Genomic DNA, 23,167 nt, shown 5'->3' with positions numbered 1-23,167 from the left:
CATTTACACATTAGGCTTATCTACCAACAGGAGCTCAGTGAGCCTGCAGCGGCATATCATAACCAAAACATCACTCTACATCAGACCTTTCCTTCCACTCTTACCTTCCAGAGTCCCAGCCTGCTTGTCTCAGTCAGACTCACCATTCATTACTTACCTTTACATGAGGCCAGTCAGGGACTGCTCTCTTTTGCTTTGCTGCTGTTCCTACAGGCTTCAAGTTTAAGGATTGATGGAAGTTACTTCATATCTTGGCTTTTTAATCCCACTTCCTCATGCTGTGAGCCAAACTGAATAGAGTTTAATATGCATGCTTCTATTCTTGAGCATCAATTGGAAATTTAAATAGGACAGATTTCACAAGCGTCCTGTGATTTTGAAATGTCTACTAGTTGTTGTCTACATATGTGTATCTATCTTTTTTATGTATAACGAAATATAAGTCCATCATATAAACATCACTGGGGTATTGTTATAAATATTGACAATTGTTTTTAATCAGTAGTACAGAGGGTTGGTCTGCAACTGCCTAGATATTGTCAGACTCGGACCCCATTATTCTCTGCTAACCATTTTTTTTTTAATCTGCCATTTTACTTTAAGGACCGCAAAAGGCACTCAGACCCTGTTAACCCTGTGAATTGGTCTGGTTCAGTGTTCCTTTAGTTTTAACCCTACAATGTAAAATATTCCCTTTTAGTAGATAATGGCAATGCTTACATTGCAGGGTTAAATACACCTCCAGTGGTTGTCTTCCTGACAGTCACTAAAGATGCTTTGCTGTCAAATTTGGTTCTCACAGCTAACCTTTATTTGATTTGAGTAGCATACCACTGGCCGCCCTTGCGCTTGTGCACTGCAGGTGTTAGAATCAAGACAATATACATAATAAACCACATATATAAATATAACTGTAATAATAAACACACCGAGACATATATGTGGAAGAAAAAAACCATAGTCATTATTTAGTTTACAAACACATTGTAACAATAACTCATACTTGATTTCACCGCCAAAAATATGCTTGCGGACAAGGGCTCTAATCAGAGCACCGACAGCGCGGACAATAAAAATAAATGCTGACCGCGAGGGCAGCACTCCTGGCGCCAAAACCGATGCCCTTGTGATGCTGTGTGAGCGCGCACAGGGCAATTACCTATCCCAACCCCGCAGGGCAATTGACCATGTGCAGTTCTTGTGCACTGCAGGTGTTAGAATCAAAACAATAAACCACGTATATAAGTAATAACTGTAATAATAAACACTGAGACAGATATGTGCCATAAAAGGCCGTGGTCTTTTATTTAGTTTACAAACACATTGAAACAATTACTTTAGTCATTTTCAAAACAAAATAAGTTGTAACCAAATATCTCCGGTCTCCAAAAACTCTGGTCCCTAAATAGCCAATACTTATTGATAACCAATACCCACCTGCTGCAGCATTCAGCTAATGCTGCTGCCTACCCCACCAGACCACGACCTTATCAATCATATTTTGTCAATTATTGTTAAAAATATATTTAGAGCGTCATTAGAAAGATGGACACCATCAATGACATATAAACGATCACACTGACCCTTAATGTCAATTGATGGCATAAATTTCTCCATGGATTTATTAAGCTTGTTGTTAACACTAAGGAGGCAGTCACCCGACAGACTGTCCGCTTCCACCAGAACAGTACTAGAAGTACCGTCTTGCTCACCGGCTCCTGACACCGGCACTTTCCCAGCTTCTGAAGGCTGACAGGATTTTTTTCTTCATTTTTCCTGATTCTCTTCATTTCTTCCTGCTTCAGATGGATGATGGTGAATAAATTATTCTTGGTCTGCAAACTCTTTTTCCCATGTCCCCTTTTGCAGCCTCCTGCTCTTCGGGTTCAATGTTAATCACAGCTGGCCATTCTTGGGGAAGTGATTTGTACTTGACAGGAAGGGGCAGTCATTAGGCACTGCATTAAAATGACACTATAGTCACCTGAACAACTTTAGCTTAATGAAGCAGTTTTGGTGTATAGAACATGCCCCTGCCGCCTCACTGCTCACACCTCTGCCATTTAGGAGTTAAATCCCTTTGTTTATGAACCGTAGTCACACCTCCCTGCATGTGATTTGCACAGCCTTCCATAAACACTTCCTGTAAAGAGAGCCCTATTTAGTGAAATTGCAGGGGGATGATCTATACACTAAAACTGCTTTATTTAGCTAAAGTCATTTAGGTGACTATAGTGTTCCTTTAACCATTCAGTACCTCCATTGCTGAATGTCCTCCTCTTCAGTTCATCCAATAACTGCTCTACACGCAAATCAGTGTGAGAGTAATCGAGGACTAAAAGTGGTAAACGTAGTAAGAATCTAATATACAAAAACTGGGTAGTGTTTGCACTCAATTACTCGGTGGTGCTGGTATTTTAGAGGTATTCCCTCTACTATAACCAAGTTCCGGAACTTGTCCAACTACTTTATAAAGAAATCCTCAGACCAACAGAGCTTACCAGGACAGCCAACAAGTCACAGCAAATAATGAATTACAACATATAAAGCGGTGAGATCCATCCATAGAAATACTGCACACGTTTATAGTGACTTTGCAAAGGACTTGTTTTCATTCATTTTTTCATCTTTTCATATTTTTTCTTCTTTTTTCATATTTTTCACGTTTTTTATGCACTTTTGATTTTTTCCTTTTTTCTGTTTTTCTTATACATTGATCCTTGCAAGGGTTTGGATCCATCAGGACTGTGTACAAATAGATTGCTATGCATAGCTTTAGATGTGGGGAGAACAGTGTCATACTCATGAATTGGATTAAGGACTAACCTTTTTTCAAGAGTATTTTGTGTATATATATGAACTTTGAGTGATTTCAAATTAATGACATATCTATGAATTTGATCAAGTACTGATCTTTATGCAGAGCTTTGTGTGTGTATATATATGAATTTTGAGGCAGTTTCTGCACTATCACAGTGATTTCAAATTAATGAATTTCAAAGGATTGATTTCTAGACCATATCTCTTATATAAAACTTTGAGTATTTAGTGCAGCAGATGAATTTTCAAACTATGATTGAGATCATCAGAACTTTATATGTACATATATCAATTTTTGATCACATATATATATTCTAATAAATTATTTTTTGCATACTAAAATCATACCTGATTTATCGATTTACTTTTGATACTATATTTTGAGTGCGGTATTTTTATTTTATTTCGTAAACGTAGTAAGTGCCAAAATCGAAAATGTTGGGAAATCGCAAAAAACTTTTTTTGCACATATCTGGCACTTACAACTAGTGACCTCTTTACACGCTCTTTTAAACTACTTAGAGGACTACCAGGCCCTTTTCACGTTTACTACATTATAAAGCATTGCTCATTTGACACTTAAGCATGGAAAACTGTGTTTGAATTATTTTGGGCAAGGGCAAATCACATCAAGAACAGTAATGCATAGGGGGAAGGAAGCAGCACAACGTTGCTTGCGCCTAGTTCACTTTTTGATTCCAATGGCGCCAATCGGAGCGCCGACTGCATGAACACTAAAAATAGCTGCTGACCACGAGGGCATTGCTCCTGGCTCCTAAACCGATGCCCTTGCAACGCTGAGCGAACACAGGCACTGTACAGCGCTATTAACGCTCCCAGCCCCGCAGTGCACATGGTCAATTGACCGTGTGCAGTTCTTTTCATTTACAATGCTCCTGGATGAGAAGAAACATTGGGGACAATGCAGGAGGAAGATGAAGCAGCTGCAGGAACTTGATTTCGGCGCTTACAAAAAATAGGTGGGTATAACCCTTCTTTCCATGTTTTATTAAAATTTTAGGGGTTGGACTTGAAACTAAAGGCAGAGGAGAACACAATCGTGTTAGGAATACAGGTTTGTATGGTGTTAGTCAATATGCCTCTAAGCATTAAGCTCTAATCTATCATTCATTTCTTCACATCTAAAGCAGGTAGAGGAAAATCTCATGTTGTATTTAAACATATGGCTCTTCATTTTCCATGCAGGAATACTCCCCAAAACTTCAGCGAATATGTGAGACTTTGGGCTTTTTCTTTCAAGTGGCTTATTTTCCTGAAGAATGTGAAAACCATTGCTTGTCTGCACGCAAATGGGAAACTGAAAAAAGTTCCCTGGTTCTTTTATTCATGGGTTCCACCTTGCCAAGGTATTTAATTTATTCTGTCCTAACTAACTGCATGTATAAAGATCACCGCTTCAATCTTCCTCCAGTAATCCACAGAGTACGGTAAATAAGAGATAGATGAGGTTAAGTTGAAATCCCATGGACCTCAACATGAAGATATCCAAATGGAGCTTCACAAACATCTTAAAAACATTATATGTATCTGAGTCACTGCTGCTTAATATAGAGGGCAGCATTATTTTATTAGTTCGGTGGGTGGAGGGCAATAATCTAAATCATTAGTATAACACTACAACGTTAGGAATACATATTTGCAGAATACATTGGGATGCAGCTTGAAGAGATGGATATTGAATCTCATCATGATGTTCTTCACCGATCCCTTAAAAGGAAAGAGTGGATTTTTCATTTTTCAGAAGGAATACATGACCTTTATAGTGCATCACCTTGTACCTTTTGTAGAACACAACAGGTTAACCATTAATAGGTAAAGTTAAATCGAAAGGGAAAATTAAAATTCAGCTAAGTGAGTTACCTGAGTAGTTAGATTTTCACTTGCAGATAATTGAATGAAATTCGTACCAATAAGTTCAGTAATAACAATATCTATACCTCAGGAAATATTAGAAAATATCAACTGTACCTTCCATAGCTACATTATTTGATATTAGTCATATTTGTATTGTTATTATTTTAATTGTTTAATTATTCTGTTGGCTTCCATGGTTGTTGGTACATAACCAACAATGTGAATAAAAGACCACAAGTATTGTATGAAGCAAACTCATTAATATATTTTTGTATAGCTTACTGATAGAATTTAATTATCTCATTGCTCATGTGAGTAAACCATTATTTTGGAAACAAATTTCTGATTCTGCTTCCAATTTGAATTTAGCTGCCTAAAGGAGGACTATAAACAAGCATTCCTGAAGAACATGGAGGCAAAACCTCGTATCATTTATCACAAGATGGAGGACCAAACAGCCACCTCAGACTGCATCCAGGAGCTACTGGAGCAAGACCCAAATACATCCAATAAAACCAAGGTAAAGGCATGCTGCTTGCACTCAAACTGACTACCTGAATGTTGTCAGGGTAAGATTAAAGAAGGTATTATTGGAGCTAAAGCTCCAGGCCCAAACATTTCAAGTGGCTAGAACTGCCCGAGCTTTTGAATTGCTGCTCTGAAGTGCGGATAGGCTGTTGCCATATACTGTTTGGCTTGGCTGAACAACATGTATAGGTGCTGTGAATACAACTCAGTATCTGGCAAAAGAGGGACATATTTCTGCTTTGTGGAAGCATACTCTGCACACAGTTTATATGTGGATGGATTCCATGTGACCCATGACCCAAACCACTTGCTCTACCAGTGGATCGATCTCTCTCTCTTTCTCTCTCTCTCTCTCTCTCTCTCTCTCTCTCTCTATATATATATATATATATATATATATAAATATAAGAGACATGTGCACTAAATAAAATATATAGATTTGGCAGAAACTACATTTTCGAAATTCAGACACCCATTATTCCTTATGGGGAATGAGTAAAGTTGGCAGTCACAAAGTTACAAATGCTGATAGCTCTTTTCTTAATTTTGATCTTTCAGCTGTTTAGTAGATCACTCAATATTAGATCATTTGATACCCTAACGAGGGATTGCCATATTTAAGTACACCAAATTGTGTTATCTGCTGAATACCATATTTGGTATTGATACCGGAGAAACTGACGGAAGCCAAGCACAGAGAGATGGACACAGGTTTCTTCAGGAAGGAAGAGATTCTTTATTGGATCACCGATCGGGACTCAGAGGGACTAATGTCACCAAAATACAGCAAGTTCTGAGCCCCGGACAATAGTGCAGGCTCCTTATATAGGCATATAACTCCTCCCATATTAAGCTCCACCCGCACATTCTCTTAACCAATCAACACAAATAAGAATTAACTTCCTGTTTGACCGCATGGCTTGTCCAGCACAATGGAGGAGGGGGAATACTATATCCTGTATTCTTGCACATGCTCCGTACACTACTGATCGTATCTTGCCTCGTGCAACCAACTGATCGATACGTCAGCATATGCACGTACACATGCCACGTGGTAATCTCGGCCTACTAAATTTATTTTTACCGAGATTCCACCACATTCCCCCCTTTGATGCCTCTTGATATTTTACAATTACTTGAGGCATCACATAACCTTAGTTTTGCTTACACCGCAAGTTACCTTGAACCAGACCAGACTTATCTTATGATGTGAATCTTTTAACACTCATCTTCCTGCATTGGTTCTCCTTGATCTAGAGCCTTATACTTATATATCGCCATTATCTGTGCAGCAGCCTTCCTCTCTGCTATACTTCCTATCAGGCTTTGCACAGACCTAACTACTAAGGGTATAAGACACGGTAGGAGTAGACACAACAATAAAATCAGTAGGACTCCACCTACCACTGCCTTAAGCTCTCCAAACCACTCATACCAGCTACCAAACCAACTACTTGGATTATACCCTTTCCATACCTGAGTAGGCACATGCGCTAGTTTAACCATATGGCTAGTAAGCTCAGCTATTGCTTGCCCTTCGTCGTCTATTTGAAGACAGCAATTGCTTAGGTTAAACTTCCCACATACACCTCCCTCTACTGCCAAAAGGTAATCCAAGGCTAATCTATTTTGGTAGACTGCTGTCCTCATCCTGGTGTTATGCTTCGCTAGAAGATTGAGCGCTTGTGATGTTTCGTTAGTGATAATCTCAACCACCGCCTGTAATCTTATAATGCGGTTGAGCATATAAATAGGGGTTCTATAACCAAAGGTACCATCCTCAGCCCACGTGGCTGGCCCATAATAATCTATGATACGCTGGGGAGGCCATTCATTATCTTCCCAGGTGCCTATCTCTATGGGTCCCCTTTTCTTCCTATGATTCACATCATACACTTTAACACCTAAAGTCTCACCTGTTTCAATCGGTAACAAGAAGAAGGATGGTTTGAGCATACCCAACACACATGCCCCTTCCCAGTCCTGTGGCAACTCCGAATAGGCTTTCTTACCACAGATCCAGTACAAATTTGCTGGGGCTCTCCAGGTAGATGTGATGGATAAATCAAACCACACATCCTTTAAATTGGCGTATCTAGCAAACGGGTTTGATGGTTCTGAGACATTTGAAGCCGACCACCAAGTTGTATTCTTTGTATCATCATCATAAGCTTTTTGCCCTAGACAAGTTAATTCTCCTACAGAAGTATTATACATTATTCCTTTCCTTGCTATGCAAACATAACCTATGATGGAGGTCTTTAATCTCCACTCAGATTTACCTCTAACACTCAAATGATAATCGGCTTGTGTAGATATTAGTTGGTCAACTGCCTCAGAACCGGACATTACCTCCTTTGCTTCCCAAGGCCATTGGTCTCCCATGTTAGTACCTCCACACACACAGCAGTTGGTAACATTAAGACTACCGGCAATACTTTCAGCTAGGTCAATGAACAGGTTTTTAGCGTTATGGGGGATCTTATTATCTATACTCATCTCTTCATAAAAGGAATGGTATACTTGATGAGTCTGGGAGGATACCGTATCAGTCTCTATTCCTATAAACAATAATGTCCCAGGATCTAAACCCGTCCCGTATATCTGAAACCCAAATAAATTTCCATACTTATCTAGGAACTTGTCGGGGTTATTAATAAGTATATGGACTGGGTTGCATTCCATAGACTTACAATATGGGCTAGTCGGCAACTTAGTCACTATCATGTCTTTATCTACTGTCTGTCCCCAAGTCGCCCACCCCACACAAGACCAATATGGGCAAAAGTTATAGTCTTTATTTGGGCATCTAGGACTTACATATTTATTTTTACTACTGGGACAAATATATTTATCATTAGACCCATACGTCCTCTCCCATCTAAGATCCCCACATACATTCCACGGCTTTCTACCACTCGATATCGCTTTACACGCATCAAATAGCAGAACACCCGAAGAATGTACGGATTCTAACACCGTCTTATTAATTAGGGTCCCCTGAGGATCTCCATTCCTGAGAGTCAACCAAATTGTACGAGGTTGATACTCCGGACTGAAGCACTTAGGTTCTCCTACTCCTAAATGGCACACACTATAGTCTATATTTAAGTATCTACATCTCGATACATCTCCTTTACACTCGTATTGTGAATGCCAAATTAGGGTTTGGGAAATATGGTTACCTGTTCTCGTAGTCTTAATGCATACCTCACAGCTAGGAGTGTCGGTACCTCTACCTTCCTGAATATAAAAACACATGTAAATAAACACAATCAAAAGCACATCTTTCGCCGTCATCCTCAGTCTTCGTCCGTGCGATGGAACCTCAGCTTCCAGGATGTGAGGGCTGCAGGGAATGGAGTTCTGCTCGTCTTCACAGGTGTCCCTTCGAGACTTTCCTGGCTTATACACTATGTGTTGGTAAGAGGACAGGCTTTATTATGGCCTTCTCACTCACACCTGTAACAATAAAATTTGTAATCCACAATAATTCCTCGTTACTCCGACTGAGTAGTGCGTTTCAACCGGATCTTGCAGGGATTCTCTGGATCTGCTGTAACTTGCCAAGAATCGACTGCTGCTGGTTTAACCCTGGAGTGATGTATCCACGGAGTCACTTCGGCTACTTTTATCGCTGTAGGGGTAGACAAAAGAACAACATAAGGACCTCTCCACTTGGGCCCTAACGGTACATTATTCCACTCTTTAATCCACACTTGATCTCCTGGATGATAACTATGAACAGGGGGATAAATATTCACAGGTAATCTATCTTGTACCCATTTCTGTACCTCCTCCATAGTCTTACCCAACTCTACAACCTGCTGCCGGGTAATTCCTTCTCCCAACTGACTCAAATCCCCCCTTAAGTTACCAAGTACGGGAGGTGGTCGCCCATACATAATTTCAAAAGGAGAGAGGCCCATCCTTCTGGTAGGGGTACTGCGGATTCGCAATAGAGCTATAGGTAAGAGAACGTTCCACTTAAGTTGGGTTTCCTGACACATTTTAGCCAACTGGTTCTTAATAGTTCTATTCATTCTCTCTACCTTACCAGAACTCTGGGGTCTATATGCGGTATGAAGCCTCCACTTTATACCAAGCATATGAGTCAGTTGTTGTAGGCACTGATGAACAAAAGCTGGACCATTGTCCGATCCTATAGAACAGGGTAGTCCATATCGGGGTATTATTTCTCGTAGCAGGAATCTCACAACTTCTCCTGCTTTCTCTGTACGAGTAGGACATGCTTCTACCCAGCCTGAATAGGTGCACACAATTACCAGCAGGTAACGATGTCCACCCGATTTAGGCATCACTGTAAAGTCTATTTGTAGATCGGACATGGGGAGTCCCCCCATAAACTGGACTCCTGGTGGCTTTACTGGTCCTTGTCTTGCATTATTCTTAGCACACGTTACACATCTTCGTACAATGGCCTGAGTCAAGTTGGACAAATTTGGTATGTAGAAATGTTTTCTGAGAGATTCTTCAGTACTGTCTCTCCCAGAATGTGTCCCGTTGTGATAATTGTGGACAATTTCTACCGCTAGTGATGCTGGTATGACTATTCTTCCATCTTCTAGCTGATACCACTTATTCTCCAAATACTTTCCCGGTTCAGTCTTTAACCACTCCTCTTCTTGAGTTGTATAAACTGGAGTCCATTGAGACAGTGGGGTTGGTATTAGAGCAGCTATATGCCCCACATACTCCTGTCTTCCTGATTCAGCAGCACGCTTAGCTGCACTATCTGCCATCCGATTTCCTTTGGTTACATCACCATCTCCTCTCAGATGCGCTCGACAATGTATGATACCGACTTCTTTCGGCTCCCACACTGCTTCCAATAGTTGTAGGATTTCGGCTGCGTATTTGATTTCTTTGCCTTCTGAATTCAGTAGTCCTCTTTCTTTATACAAAGCTCCGTGGGCATGAGTGGTTAAAAACGCATACTTAGAGTCCGTATAGATATTCACTCTTAAACCTTCAGCCAATTGTAACGCTCGTGTTAGTGCTATTAATTCTGCCTTTTGTGCTGATGTTCCTTTTGCCAGTGGCCGAGCTTCTATCACCTTGTCTATTGTTGTTACTGCATATCCTGCATAGCGGATCCCTTCTTTCACATAACTACTGCCGTCGGTATAATATTGAACATCGGGGTTCTGGATGGGAAAATCACGAAGATCTGGTCTACTTGAAAATACTTCATCCATTACTTCCAGACAATCATGTTGACTTTCAGTAGGTTGCGGCAAAAGGGTAGCTGGATTTAAGGTGTTTACAGTCTCTAAATGCACTCTTGGGTTTTCACACAACATTGCTTGATACTTGGTCATACGGCTGTTACTAAACCAATGATTTCCTTTGTAATCCAACAACGTCTGTACTGCATGTGGGACTCGTACATAAAGTTCTTGACCCAGAGTGAGTTTATCGGCTTCAGCTACTAGCAGGGCGGCTGCAGCTACGGCTCTTAGACAAGGTGGAAGTCCGCTGGCCACTGCATCCAGTTGCTTAGACATGTAGGCAACAGGTCTTTGCCATGATCCCAAGTACTGTGTCAATACTCCCACAGCCATTCTTCTTTGCTCGTGTACATATAAGTAGAATGGTCGTGTGTGATCAGGTAGACCTAATGCTGGGGCACTCATCAAAGCCTTCTTCACATCTTCAAATGCCGTTTGCTGTTCTTGGGTCCATAAGAAGGGGTCGTGCTCTGTACCTTTGATGGCTGCGTACAGAGGTTTTGCTAGTATCGCATAGCTGGGAATCCATATCCTACAGAAGCCTGCTGCCCCCAAGAATTCTCGCACTTGTCTTCTATTCTTGGGTATTGGTATTTGGCAGACAGCCTCTTTTCTCTCGGGCCCCATAATTCTTTGACCTTCAGAGATATGGAATCCCAGATACTTGACAGTTGGCAAACACAACTGAGCCTTCTTTCTGGACACCTTGTATCCTGCCTTCCAGAGAATGTGCAGTAGATCGTGCGTTGCTTGCTGACAGATTTCTTTTGTAACTGCTGCTATCAACAAGTCATCTACGTATTGTAACAAGACACACTCTCCTGGGATGGACTCGAAATCCAGTAGATCTTGACTTAGGGCTGAACCAAATAGGGTAGGTGAATTTTTAAACCCTTGGGGCAGTCTTGTCCAAGTCATCTGGCGTTTTGAGCCCGTTACAGCGTTCTCCCATTGGAAAGCGAAAATACATTGACTTTCTGCGGCAATTCGGAGGCAAAAGAAGGCATCTTTGAGATCTAAGACTGTGAAGTAAGTAGCCCCGCCCGGAATTAAAGCAAGCAGGTTATATGGATTGGGTACAACTGGATGTATACTAACAACCGCATCATTGACTGCTCTCAAGTCCTGCACAGGTCGATACTCATCTGTACCGGGCTTTTGAACAGGCAGCAATGGGGTGTTCCAGGGGGAAGTACAGAATTTTAGGATACCATACCGTATGAACTTATCCAGATAGGATTGGATGTTCTTCTTAGCCTTCTGCGGGATGTGGTATTGTCTTAGGCTCACTGGATAAACCCCAAGTTTCAGTTCAATTTTTATAGGTGGAATATTGCGGGCCAGTCCTGGTGGGTTGTTCTCTGCCCAAACTCCTGGTATGTTAAATAATGTCTCATCACTCCTAGGGTTTTGGCTAGTCAACACTGTATAAAGTCGCCACTCTTCTTCCTTTGGTACGGATAAAGTCATAATACCTGAAGGTCCATTAAACTTTAAGGATGTTGTTCCATTTGGTAGGAACGTAATCTGCGCTTGTAATTTTGATAGCATATCACGTCCCAGCAATTGGACTGGACATTCAGGCATATAAAGGAATTGATGTTTTACTACGTGGCTTCCCAATGTACAGAGTCGACTTTTAAGAACCGGTTTTTCAGCACTTCTTCCAGTTGCTCCTATCACAGTAATAGTCCTTCCAGATGGAGGAGCAACTAGATTAGTCACCACTGAATGTTCAGCACCAGTGTCGATCATGAACGCACTCCTTTTTCCCCCTATTGATACATCGACCATAGGCTCCGCTCGACCAAGGGGGATGGAGCCCGGTCGGTATCAATAGTCCTCCATGACCGTGTCAGCCAATCCTACAAAGTCCCTACCTTCTCTATCGCGGGACCTTTGCGCTGCTGGAATATACCTGTCTTCCCTAACACTTCCTCTGTTCCCATTACTCCCTCTATAACCATTACTCCCTCCGGGGCCTCCTCTACCTCTCGCTCTGCCTCTAAAGTTTCCGTAGCCTGCCCTGGGTTGGTCTCTCTCGTACTGCTCTCTTTGCGGACATTCGTTCCTCCAATGCCCTTCTTCCTTGCAATACGCGCACTGATCCCTACTCAAAGGCTCCCTATTCCATCTATTATTGCCTCTATCTGGGCCCCGTTTATCTACGCCTGCGATCGCTACCGCTAGCATATCAGCCTTTTTACGCATCTTGCGCTCTTCCTCTTTCTTACTTTCTGTATCCCTGTTCATATAAACCTTATTAGCTACCTCCATTAGTTGGGTGATGGACATACCTGCAAACCCTTCTAACTTTTGTAGCTTGCGCTTAATATCTCCGTATGCTTGGCTGACAAAGGCGGAGTTAACCATTCGGGAATTGTCTACGTCTTCCGGATTAAAGGGGGTATACAAGCGGTATGCCTCCAATAATCGGTCATAAAAGACACTGGGCGCTTCATCGCTTTTCTGGATCACCTCAACTGTCTTCGACATGTTAATGGCTTTCTTTCCTCCTGCTTTCATGCCAGCAATTATAGCGTCTCTATAGGCTCTGAGTTGAACCATATCAGCACCATTTACGTTCCAATCGGGATCAGTGTTGGGATAGTGTGTTGCGGCCCATGCTGCTGGATTAGCTTGGTTCAAAGCACGGGCTCTATCTTCTAGTGCTTTAATGGCTGCTTGATTTATTCTTGTCCTTTCCTCATTGTTAAATAAAGTCATTAATAACTGCTGGCAATCAGCCCATGTCGGATTATGCGTCTGTACTATTGAGGTGAACAGATCAGTCATGGCTTGTGGTTTCTCAGTATACGAGGAATTATGGGTCTTCCAGTTTAAAAGGTCGGTAGTGGTAAATGGGACATATACGAAGACTGGGTCAGCGTGTGCCATTTGACCTGCGGCATCGATATAAGCTGACCCGGGATTTAGGCGAAGAGGCATCTGATAGTGCTTTAATTGTTGGGCACCAGTCAACTGTCGGGTTTGGATGGGGCTACGTAGAGAGGCGTCAGTCATGGGTTCCGGTCGGGGAGAGGTAGGGTATGGGGATGTGGGAGGTTGGTTTTGGGAAAAGGTCGTAAATAAAACACTTCGAGCCGAGCTAGATGAAGCTTGACCGGAAGTCTGAAGTGGCGCCAAATCAGGATATTCGTTTTTAATGGGGGTGGGTTCTGGTTCCGGAAGGGGAGATTTAGTACGAGGGGGGGTGGATCCTGTACTGGAGGAGGAAGCGGAAGTGGATGAGGGTAATGAGGGGAGGGGTGCAGGGCTTCCTGCGTTTGCGTCACTTCTTCTTAACGGAAAGTAAGGGGGCGGCAAAGGGATCTCGGACTCAGGGGGCGTGTCCAAAATGGGCCTAACACCAGTCCTAGTGGACGAACAAGTCCTAGCTACCATGAGGCGACACTGCTCCTCGTGGCATGTCTGGAGCCATTTTGGCGAGTCATTTACGGCCTGTCTCCAACAGTCAATATAAGGAAACTGGCCGTAAAGTTCAGGCCTACCTGATACAGCCACGTGTAAGCGCTGTACCAGAGTTAGATCCAAACTGCCACGTGGCGGCCATGCCGCAACCAAAGTAGGCCACTCCCTAGTGCACAAAGTAACTAAACGTACAGGAGACATCTTAACCCCAAAATCACAAGTTTTGAATCCCTTTTTAAAATTCTTCACCATACAACCTAAGGGATCCGGAATCGTTGACTGCGACGCACCCATACTTAACAATGGAACGTCGTCGACAACGAATACTATACACGCGTACTATTCAACAGTCACACCCGTTTCCTCTGGCAACAGCACCACGTGGTACGGTTACCAAGTGAAACGTACACAATAACAATAAACACTCAGGGAATTCCCGTACACACACAGCTGTTACACCAGTCACTATATAATCAATATTATGCCCTTTGGCGTAACTATACAGTCACCCACGCTATAATTCTCTATATACGAATTACCCGTCTATAACACACCCCAGTAACATCGTCTTTTACAAATAGCGGTTACAGTACGGTTAGCATAGGTCAAAGCACAAGTTAAGGTCACAATACAATTATTAGTGGTTATGGTGTTAAACATGCAATGGACGACAATGATTAGTACTTATATACAATGTCAGTAAATATACAGGGTTATGGTACCGTGCACTATAATACAGCAACACACTATTAACACTCTCGCTAGACGGCTGAGCTCGCGCTATCTAACAAGATATACACTTTACTAAAACAATCGTTAACACATTTACAATTCCCAACTAAACTATTGGCCAGTACCTTGAATGGACTACCTAAAACTATATACACCCGTTTTGGTTAGCCACACTGCCCAATCACCACATATATAGCGAGCTAGAGAACCGAATTTACACAGGCGCCTCTTAGTCGCACTATCAAAAGTCTAGTGGGTTCCAAATTTACACGCCTTCCCACTTAGCCCAGATAGGATGAGAACTAGCGAACCGAATTTACACAGGCGCCGCTTAGTCTCCCGGTCCCTCCGACCTAGCGAACGTAATATACACCCTAGAACGCTAGTCTAGACAAGACACCGGTGTCCGGCTAGGGCTATTTACACCAGAACCCCGCCTGACTAACCAAATCAAACGGTCTGACTAAAGAGCGTTCGATCGAGCGGTGCGCCTTCGCTCCTTCCCTCCGACAGAGGGGGCAGATACACAGATTCAAAACCCCTTTGGGCCTACCGCACAATCGGTATACCCCTAGTGGGTCCTGCCGTCTAAAACAGCAGTTATCTTACCTCCTCGTTCCTGAACCTGAGTTCACACTCATCGACGGGGACACCCCAGCACTTCTCACGTAGAGGCCGATGATCTCCTGGACAACAGACCAGTGGCGCCGAGACGAAGGGAGGTCCACGCAGAAGTTCAGGGGTGCAGCCGTAGAGAACGTGGGCAAAGATAGACCGTCTCACGCCTCTGCCTCTCAGCTACCGTTGAACGATGAGCTTCCCGGCCAATGCACCAAATGATACCGGAGAAACTGACGGAAGCCAAGCACAGAGAGATGGACACAGGTTTCTTCAGGAAGGAAGAGATTCTTTATTGGATCACCGATCGGGACTCAGAGGGACTAATGTCACCAAAATACAGCAAGTTCTGAGCCCCGGACAATAGTGCAGGCTCCTTATATAGGCATATAACTCCTCCCATATTAAGCTCCACCCGCACATTCTCTTAACCAATCAACACAAATAAGAATTAACTTCCTGTTTGACCGCATGGCTTGTCCAGCACAATGGAGGAGGGGGAATACTATATCCTGTATTCTTGCACATGCTCCGTACACTACTGATCGTATCTTGCCTCGTGCAACCAACTGATCGATACGTCAGCATATGCACGTACACATGCCACGTGGTAATCTCGGCCTACTAAATTTATTTTTACCGAGATTCCACCACAGTATCCTAAAATGTGAAATCCCACATAAGGGTACCACTTTAGAAGGTTATCTGCTACACTGCTGCAAGGTCAAAATGAAGAAAAGCCCTTACTCTTTCAATTGTTTAGTAGATAGCTCCCTCATTTGGTATTGTTAATTAAGGCAGTCCCACGTAAAGATAGCAATTTAGGGAGTTATCTGCTAAACAGCTGAAAGATCAACATGAAGAAAAGCCCTTATCAAAACGAATGGATATGAAAATGAATCAATTGAATTCATTATAGATCTGTTCTGTTTTGTTTTCCTTTTCCTTCATTTAAAAAATCCAGATGCTTCCAAATTGGACAAATTTGTGCACATTTTAATTTGGAATGAAAGAAATTCAGCTTTGGCTATAACTGCTCCTAAGACAATAAATATATATATTTTATCATAAGATGCATGAATGAAATGTAGGCATACATTGTGTGTTTCCTAACAGATACTCTTTAACAATATGAAGGAAGACACCTAGTAATTTCACAATTAAAGGTTCGTTTTATCGTAAACTGCAATATATTTCATTTTTTTGTTTTTTAAAAAAAGATTTATTTGTGAGATTTTGTACATGTGTGTTTGTGTTTTAGATCATTGAACACAGGGGAGATCCAGACGAAGGAGCATATAAAACATATTGTCAGCTGGAACAAGTTATTAAGCAGGTACCACATTACTGTAGATAATTTTAATAGAACGGAGTGAGTACATTGGCATTGTGTCACTCTGCATAATTAGTATAAAGACCTATTTGACCTTCTTTGTGCTTTTCCATCACTTATATATCAGTAATATTATCTTTCTCCAAACAAACATACAGAGCATTACCAAATAAGGGAAGAAGGGCTGTCAACATTTGGTGTGAGGAGCAAGTGCAAATAAATGGCCTGTGCAAAAAACACACTAACCTCCTTTATTGTTTACGGCTGTATGTTTAAACAAATTATAGCACTTTGATTGTCACATGCCATCCTCTTATATAAGCTAATTTACCGATATTGAATATTGTCTGTAATGCTTGTCCACCTGTTCTCTTAAATAAAGAATTTAAAAAATAAAAATAAAAACACACTAATCTCAGTGGTATCAACTATCTCGGCAATTTCTATCAGTAAGATCTGCAGAACTTGACATAGCAATCCCAAAGAGTGATCCATAGAAAGACATGCAGAATGTGATTCCTGAGACTCTGTTGACACCAGTGACAATGTGAGCATCTTATCTTACTCACAGCCACCTAGAGGGACATCATACACACTCATCATAGCTTGGCAACCTGGTTATCCCAGATAGTGCCATCCAACAGGAAATATTGCAGTGGGTCAGTCCAAGTTTGGAGAACACTGTGATTGCAGGCCACCAGCCCATGCTCAAACCTACACTGGACTAGCAAATGCCCTACACAATTCCTGCCTGATACATCACTCCTGCAGTACTGTGCCAGCAGATATCTCAGTGCATCTCCAGCTATTTTGTGAGGCTGCTTCCCTCAACTCCTGTATGATAGTTTAGACTCACTGCTTCTATTGACAGCTCTCCCCTTCAATTAGAACACATTGCGTGGCCTCAGTTTCAATATAATACATTGCTTATTTTGTGACTGTTCCAGGATATGTTGGGCATTGAGATTTCTGACCCTGATGCTAAAGATGACCCAGGTGTTCCAGAGGATGACAACTTTGGGGACTTGCTGTGGGATGTTCATGATGAACAGGAGCAGATGGAGGCTTTCCAACAAGCTTCCCAGTCTACATGTGAGCTAGGGTTCCAGAAAGTGAGTGAGTGGCTTGTTGTGTTTAATAGATTATTGTCTTACCTAGTTATTTTTCTTCTTTAATTAATATTAATTAATATTGTATAAATCTTTAATTAATATTGTATAAATAATGCTAGAAGCAACCGTGTTCACTCCAGAGATCTACAAACAGAATATTTTAGCTAAAGGGATATATAGATTTGATTGTACATAACCAATTATTTGAACATATCATCATTATGTTTTAACATCCTCAAGAATAAGATGGAAGCCGACAATCTTTTTTTTTTCTTTTTTTTGTGCACTATTTTGCTTAGCTCGGGTTATGTGGTTCTCTGTTTTCTTAGAGTAAATCTTTAATATTGTACCACACACATTCTTAATTAGTGCATCTGCAGAACAACCATTCATGCTTTAAATTATTTCTATTAGTTAAAAACTTAAAAAGTTGCAGCAGGCTAATTTTCCTTTAATGTTAAGTTTCATCGTAAATTGTTAACAGTGGCTTACAGGCCATAATACTGATCAAACTGTCTTCCATCCTCACAGTATTATCAAAGTTCATGATTATATGAAACCAGTAGGATGGGTATATATTATTATATTGCTAAAATATGCATTAAGTATATATTGCTGAAAAGCAGATGTGTCTAGTTGAGGATGCCTGTTTATATGATCATTATTAATGTATAGCCAGTAGTTAGTATAGTAATAGCTACTACTGTTTGTCTTTAACATTGTGATATTAAGTAAAGCAGAGCAGATGAAGGGACATTGGACCAGTTCCATGATCTCAAAGGGCCAGTTAGAATACAGTGAGCAAAGCAGTGAGTGATAAATTTTTATATGTTCCTTTAACTAGAGCATGTCATTGAATATTAATCAGAAGAAGGAAAATACTGTAAAGTAAACAGATACATCTGATAAAATAGTAAATGGGTTGTGAAGTGGGCAAATATTTCTAAATATGTCTAAAATGAGCTGAGTCTGGTATGTGTTAAGAAAATTTGGAGTGGATTGAATTGGGCAGAGAGTCTTTTTTGAGTATTATGCTGTGTAGGGACTGTAAGTGAGCAGATGGATATGGAAGATTTTGACAAGGGCAGAGGGGACTAATGTGAATAAATGGTAGACAAATGTCCCATACTTCTCACATGGTTCGATCAAAGCCAACTTCCTTAAGTCACTGAGAAAGACTGAAATTATAATGAATAGTGATATATAGTGATTCACTTCATATCAATACCAGGGGAGGTGGGGACCTTTTATTTAATTAATATCTTTATTTTTTGTGTTTTCTACAAGTATTATGATCGCCTAAATGACTTGGTGGCTGCACCTGCTCCCATTCCACCTCTTCTTATTTCTGGTGGTCCAGGATCTGGGAAATCACTGCTTTTGTCAAAATGGTACGTTCTACTGTATTTCACTCTATAATTTAAATTAAAGTGTGTGTTACTGTCATATGATATGTAAATAGTTCATGTAAGTAGCTAATTACATTTTTAAAGGGACACTATAGTCACCTGAACAACTTTAGCTTAATGAAGCAGTTTTGGTGTATAGAACATGCCCCTGCAGCCTCACTGCTCAATCCTCTGCCATTTAGGAGTTAAATCCCTTTGTTTATGAACCCTAGTCACACCTCCCTGCATGTGACTTGCACAGCCTTCCATAAACTCTTCCTGTAAAGAGAGCCCTATTTAGGCTTTCTTTATTGCAAGTTCTGTTTAATTAAGATTTTCTTATCCCCTGCTATGTTAATAGCTTGCTAGACCCTGCAAGAGCCTCCTGTATGTGATTAAAGTTTAATTTAGAGATTGAGATACAATTATTTTATGTAAATTACATCTGTTTGAAAGTGAAACCAGTTTTTTTTTTCATGCAGGCTCTGTCAGTCATAGCCAGGGGAGGTGTGGCTAGGGCTGCATAAACAGAAACAAAGTGATTTAACTCCTAAATGACAGTGAATTGAGCAGTGAAATTGCAGGGGAATGATCTATACACTAAAACTGCTTTATTTAGCTAAAGTAATTTGGGTGACTATAGTGTTCCTTTAACAAAAGCTGTCGGCAACATGGCAACAAAATCATGAAGATTTCATGTGTAATGGCCAATTTAAATCTGAAATCAAATTCAGTGGGTTGCAAGGGGTCCATCATATGATCTAACAGATCTGTTACCCCTTTATAACTCTGGATAGAGAAGCAAAAATGTTTTTAAAAAATTGGGGTTAGAGAGATTAGACACCTTCTAGGCATCCCCTAGTTCAATTCTAGATGGAATAGTGGACATAGGGACTGCCTAACTTGACACCACAAGCCAGTGAGCGGAGGAACGACTAGGATCATTGATCACGTATCTGCACCCATTATTTAGTTCCCTCTACCTTACCACTCTCTTGAATAGATAGTGGTTAGGGTAAGTGTTAAGTTATGCTGAAAAATCAGACCACAAAAGGTGCCAGGAAATAGCACTCTTTTTTATGCTCTTTTTTTTTTAGCATAACGAATATGAGTTATAACGGCATACTTGTTGGTTATGTGACTAGATTAAGTATTTCAGTATAGCGATGTTCCTATCAGATTTATTCAGTGACATGTTCTCAGAAATGTGATTTAGAAAATGTTAATTAGTTTCATGTGCAACAAAGGTCTGCAATCTGTTATTGTTTTATGGATTTACTAAAATGGTTAGTTGTTAGGTAGGCATTTTATGAACAACCATTGTTTTTTTTTTTGTTTGTTCAGGATTCAGCTTCAGCAGAAGCAATCACCAAACACTCTGATGTTGTATCATTTTGTCGGGAGACCCATGTCCACCAGCTCTGAGCCAGCACTTATAATAAAAAGATTGACTCTCAAGGTAACATCTTGGTAGTAAGAAAAGGCAATTTTGAATGAATTCTGGAATATTTTTGAAATAGGACAGTGAATACCATATATGGGAAGGGTGTGAAGAGAGTGGTTCTAAAATACACTATACCCGACATTGTATAGAAATATACCCTAAATGCCCAAAAATCAGCTGTCTTACCAGGAGTCTGTTGGCATCGCTCTACAATTCTAAGGTTTGCAATAAAGGAACCTGTTTTGCATAGATTCTCAGAACTCAGCAGCTGTTAATGAGCCTATATTCACCACTTTGTATGTACTGTTTCTGTCCTCTTGGAGCCTATTTCAAGCTAGGAAGACAAGGTCACTAAAGGTTCACTTTATGAATCCCTATGAGATTGCTGAGATCTCTACAGCTGGTGGTTGGTGGAATCTTCTGTGTCCGAGATCTTGTGTATGGTTTGCGCTTTAAGAAGCATTTTTTGTTGTATCATGTTATGTTACTGTCTTGTATAATCTAACAAAGTACATTTTATTGTATCTTCTAAAAATTAATTAATTATGTTGTACTAGTCATGCAAGATGTGTAAATACTATAATTGTTACAGCTTCTGTCTCTGGGAGTTCAAATTTTGATTGTGCCTCATCCAGACTCCTTTGCAGTCTGTCCCAGGGACAGGGGGTGTGTCTAGGGACAGGGCAGTTCTGGGATATTTTAGGTTACTTACTAATAACAATTTACTCTACAAAATGTGATTTAGAACAGGAACAAAATATCTTATTTACACAGGCTGATTTCTAAAGGAACACTATAGGTTCAGGAACACATACATGTATTCCTGACCCTACCATGTTAAAATCACCATCTAGCCCCCCATAAGAAAGCATTGAATTGGCTGAGCTTGGCAGAGACAGTACAAGCCAAACACAGCCCTGACCAATCAGCATCTCCTCATATAAAAAGTTCAGTGTCTCCATTCAGAGGGTGGAGACACTGAGGGGCAGGGCTGTACATGAAGCACCTCTAGTGGCCATATGAGGAGTGGTCAGTGGAGGTATCCCTAGGCTGTAATGAAAACAGTGCCTTTTCTCTGAAAATACAGTGTTTACTGCAAAAATCCTGAAGGAATGATTCTACTCACCAGGACAAATACAATAAGCTGTAGTTGTTCTGGTGACTATATTTTCCCTTTAAGATATATCAATAGCTTGCTATGAGCGTCATTTAAAAAAAAACAAAAAAACTTTGAGTGGGTAGATATGGCGTTTAATTCTTTACAGTGAAGAGAAAGAGCTGTGTAAGTAATGTTTTATATTTTTTATTAATATTATGTGTCTCTCTGACTGTGTACCAGTTGATGCAGTATTCCTGGTCTATATCATCTTTGTCTCTGGACCCTGGAAAGTTCTTAGAAGAATTTCCGCACTGGCTTGAAAAACTTTCCATTCGTTACCAGGGCAACATCATCATTATCATTGATTCTATAGACCAGATACAGGTATGCATTTTTCCGATCATGCATAACAATACATTGATCAATTGTTCTATATTTTAATGGGTAAGGATTTTGAAGAACTTTATAGGATGTTCTGAAATGGACAAAGCGCTGTGTAAATCATGCGATCAAGCCATCATCTTATTGATAATTTAAAGTAGATTGCAGTGGTCTAAGTATTTATGGTCAAAAATGTCCCTTAATCTCCTGCCATTGTTTCAGTATAATTCAATATACGCATCTCGATTTGTTGTTTTGTAATATAAGCATTGTTCAGGTGATGTGCTTTATTTATTTGTTAGTGATTAGAATACCCCCCTCCCCTCCCTCTCCCCCCCACTGTAGAATGTCTTTACTACACTGTCTGCTCCATCAGTTTAGATAATAGGAAAGTCATCAAACGTGGCAGTCTGATGTTACAATCAAATTATATTTTACAGCAATCTGAAAAACACATGAAGTGGCTAATTGATCCCTTACCAGTCAATGTACGGGTAATTGTTTCTGTGAATGTTGAAAGCTGTCCTCAGGCTTGGAGGTAAGTACTAGTTTTTTTAAACTAATATATGCCCAGCCTCACACCTCTTGGTAAAAGGAACTCACTGAATGTATATTTCTCAGCCAAAGACAGTATGCACCAATATGACATAACAATGGGTTTCAATGAACCTCGTACAGCTTCACATCCCTCTTCTGCCAACCACTCATAACAGATTTTTGTAGTCGCATAAACCTCTACAAGTCAGGTAATAGCAATAGCTTTCTGTGAAAATAAATACTATATTGAAAAAACTCCTTTATCACACTGGTGCTGGTCTGTTTGATTAAGCATTTTTTTTTTTTGTATTTGGCAATCAAAAGTAAAGAATTTGTAAAGACAAATGCAAAAAAAAAACATCTCAAGTGCTCCATCATATATGTGCTACACTGACACACAGATAGAGAAATTCCACCTTTTGTAGTTTATTTTAAACTTAAATTGCTTGCTAAATTAAATATTACTTTATCTTAGATGTCTTCGTTGAGAATGCAAGACTCTTTAAGATTGCGGACTCAACAGGTGTTATTTGGTCAGTCTGCGTCCAGCCAGCAGTCTGTAGTCATGTGTCAAGTAACACAGCACTGGAAGCTTATTAAAGGGTTACTCCAACTC

General features: G+C 40.7%; 1 protein-coding gene across 2 annotated transcripts in view; it reads left to right on the top strand.

Annotated features, from left to right (window-relative positions):
• Positions 1-23,167, top strand: part of NPHP3 (nephrocystin 3) — a 97,139-nt gene that overhangs the window by 27,956 nt on the left and 46,016 nt on the right. For both annotated transcript variants that reach the window (XM_063452163.1, XM_063452162.1), the window contains exons 7-14: positions 4,027-4,187; positions 5,065-5,215; positions 16,519-16,593; positions 17,538-17,702; positions 18,990-19,093; positions 20,435-20,549; positions 21,874-22,017; positions 22,455-22,552. In XM_063452163.1, coding sequence (XP_063308233.1) covers positions 4,027-4,187; positions 5,065-5,215; positions 16,519-16,593; positions 17,538-17,702; positions 18,990-19,093; positions 20,435-20,549; positions 21,874-22,017; positions 22,455-22,552 — 1,013 coding nt within the window. The remainder of the gene's footprint in view (positions 1-4,026; positions 4,188-5,064; positions 5,216-16,518; positions 16,594-17,537; positions 17,703-18,989; positions 19,094-20,434; positions 20,550-21,873; positions 22,018-22,454; positions 22,553-23,167) is intronic.

The sequence above is a fragment of the Pelobates fuscus genome, chromosome 4 (genome assembly GCF_036172605.1).
Source record: "Pelobates fuscus isolate aPelFus1 chromosome 4, aPelFus1.pri, whole genome shotgun sequence".
Classification (NCBI taxonomy): domain Eukaryota; kingdom Metazoa; phylum Chordata; class Amphibia; order Anura; family Pelobatidae; genus Pelobates; species Pelobates fuscus.
The sequence above is the reverse complement of the archived record's forward strand: the minus strand, read 5'-3'. Positions and strand labels throughout refer to the sequence as shown.